Here is a 2689-nt window from a genome sequence, read left to right as displayed (position 1 = left end):
ACTCCAACCGTCCACCTACCACCAGGATTTCCCAACAAACCATGTCCCTCAGTACAACATCTAAACATTCCTTGAACCCTCCAGGGACGGTGACTCCTCCACCTCCCTGGGAACCCTGTTCCAGAGAGCCCAACCCCCACCTCGACACAACCTCCCTTCAGGGAGCTGTAGAGAGCAAGAAGATCAGCCCTCAGCCTCCTCTTTTCCACACTGACCCATTCCAGTTCCCGCAGCCGCTCCCCATCACGCTTGTGCTCCAGACCCCTCACAGCTCCGCTGCCCTTCTCTGACCATGCTCCAGGGCTTCAGTTTCTTTCTTGTAGTGAGAGCTCCAACACTGAACTCAGTACTCCAGGCTCGGCCTCCCCTGTGCTGAGTACAGAGGGAAGACCACCTCCCTGCTCCTGCTGGCTGCTCTGTTGCTGGTACAAGGCAGGATGCCATTGTCCTTCTTGGCCACCCGGGCACTCTGCTGGCTCATGTTCAGCCAGCTGTGAGCTAACGCTCCCAGATCCTTTTCCTCACCACATCTTTCCAGCCTCTCTGCTGCAAGCCTGTCCAATTGTCTGGGCTTGTTGTGATCAAAGCCCAGGACCCGATACTTGATCTTCTTGAACTTCATCCCACTGGCCTCAGCCCAGCTCCCCAGCCTGTGCAGATCCTCTGAAGGGCCTTCCTTCCCCCAGGCAGGTCAACATTTCCTCCCAGCCTGGTGTCATGTGCCACCAGGAAGTGTGCTGCCCTCCTGGAGCCCAGCTCAGGGACATCACCTGGAGACTCCCTGCCCTGCTTCACCCCTCTGCTTCTTCTCCCTTGCTGATCGTTCAGGCCAGCAGCGATGCATTCACTGAGAAGCCTGCGGGCCATGCAAAGGGCCCACAGGGGACCTGGGTGGTCTGTGGACGCAGTGGGAGTTCTCCTTTATCCCTTCAGTGGCAGTGAGGGATACTGAGAGGACAGGGAAACCCATCAGATAAATTCGTGGCTGTGAGGTTGGTGCCACCGCAGGAGTTTTGCTTTTCCTGAGCACAAGGTGGTTTAACTCAGTGCCTGGCTGATGGTTGCAGGTGGGTCCCAGCTGCCTGCAAGGGGGAAGGGGAGCTGGTGGGGCTCACTGAGAGGGCTTTAACCTGGCAGCCCTTTGGGGACATCATGTGACAGTGAGGGCTGACAGACTGCGTGGGGCACCCCAACTGGGATGTGCGTGCACTGCTCTGTGTGTGTCAACCCATTGGTGACCCACAGCACCACCACCCACTGGGCACCACAAATACCACGTGAGCAAGTGACATCACAGCATCCTGTCCTCAAGAAAAACTGACAGCAGCTCTCCAGCTGCTTCCTGACCCCACTGCTGCAGTCTCGCTGTCCCCAAGCTGCTCCTGCCTCATGGCACCAGTGGCACTGTGCCTCATCCTGGGTGAGTGACAATGGGGACATGGTGCCATGGGGGTTGGTGGCCCTGTGTGAGACCAGGACCATGTTCCTTGCAGGTTGGTGTCTGGTGGCAGCCAGTGGGGCACAGCACCATGAGTATGGGGACAGGGGGAGAATGGGGACAGAGGGAGGGGAGCGTGGGGAGGAGGCCATCCGAGGGGTCCAGGCTGACTGGTGTCCCCTGTCCTAGTGCCCCGACCCTCCTTGTGGCTGCACCCCAGGCAGGGGGTGTCCCTGGGAGACGCTGTCGCCCTGCGGTGCCACCTGCCCCAGCAAGCTGCCCGGGTCTGGGTGTACAAGGAAGAAAGTGAGATATACAGTGAGGTGAATGTAAACAACAAGTACGTGGAGCATGACACAGTTGAGTTCACCATCATTAGCACAAAGTGGGAACACACAGGTACGTATTGGTGTCAGTATCAGGTGCCTGAGTCAGAGGAGATATCAGAGAAGAGTGATCCCGTGGAGCTGGTGGTGACAGGTGAAGGTGTTGGGGACAGCAAATGGCTCTGGGTACTCCCAACAGAGCCATGTCGCAATGTTGTCCCCTCCCCTCATGCAGATCCCAGCTTTCCACCACCCGGAATCTCCCTTCGACCAAAGGAATGAGTGGGGACAGGGACCAATGTCACCATCCACTGCTGGAACAAGGACTACGGGGATACCTTCCTCCTGCACAAGGATGGGCTCTCAGCCCCTATCCAGCACCAGGACCGGGATGGTGGGGGCATGGCCACCTTCACCCTCCTTGGGGTGACCCCAGCTGATGCTGGTACCTACAGGTGGTCCTACCATCCCAAGAACCACCCCTCAGTTTCCTCACCCCTTGGGAGCAGTGTGACACTGGAGGTGACACCCACACCCGCAACCCCAGGTAGGTCTGAGGCCACTATTTGTGTGAATCCCCTGCCATGAATGGGTGGCTGTGTCACTGCTTCCAGTCTGCATGGGGGTTGTGGATGGCAATAGAGACACCCACACCCCCAGACCCCGCAGGATCTGAGGAGGGGTCCAGAGCGTGTCTAGTGATAGCACTGCTGAGGGTCTTATTTGCTACACTTGTCTTCAGCCTTGGAGTCTTCTTTGTCATTGATGGCCGCAGCCTCTGGATACAGAGAGATGAGAACTGTGGTGAGGAAGGGGTTAAATGTCTCCCATCCCCTATAGATCTCCCCAGTGTCCCCTTCCTGCCCATCTATCCCATATAGATCCTCCCAGGTGTATCTTCCTGCCCTTTTGATCCCCTATAGAT

The 2689-nt window shown here is 57.5% G+C and overlaps 1 protein-coding gene across 1 annotated transcript; it reads left to right on the top strand.

The window, feature by feature from the left end:
- Positions 1-1608: 1608 nt before the first annotated feature.
- LOC110391683 (leukocyte immunoglobulin-like receptor subfamily A member 3) lies at positions 1609-2683 on the top strand (the record flags this gene model as incomplete). Its single annotated transcript, XM_021383634.1, is given in 3 exon segments — positions 1609-1918; positions 2000-2311; positions 2407-2683. Coding segments are annotated over 3 exon segments (861 nt in total), but the record flags the coding sequence as incomplete, so codon positions are not given.
- Positions 2684-2689: the final 6 nt, after the last annotated feature.

The sequence above is a fragment of the Numida meleagris genome, unplaced genomic scaffold, assembly GCF_002078875.1.
Source record: "Numida meleagris isolate 19003 breed g44 Domestic line unplaced genomic scaffold, NumMel1.0 unplaced_Scaffold458, whole genome shotgun sequence".
Lineage (NCBI taxonomy): Eukaryota > Metazoa > Chordata > Aves > Galliformes > Numididae > Numida > Numida meleagris.
The sequence above is the reverse complement of the archived record's forward strand: the minus strand, read 5'-3'. Positions and strand labels throughout refer to the sequence as shown.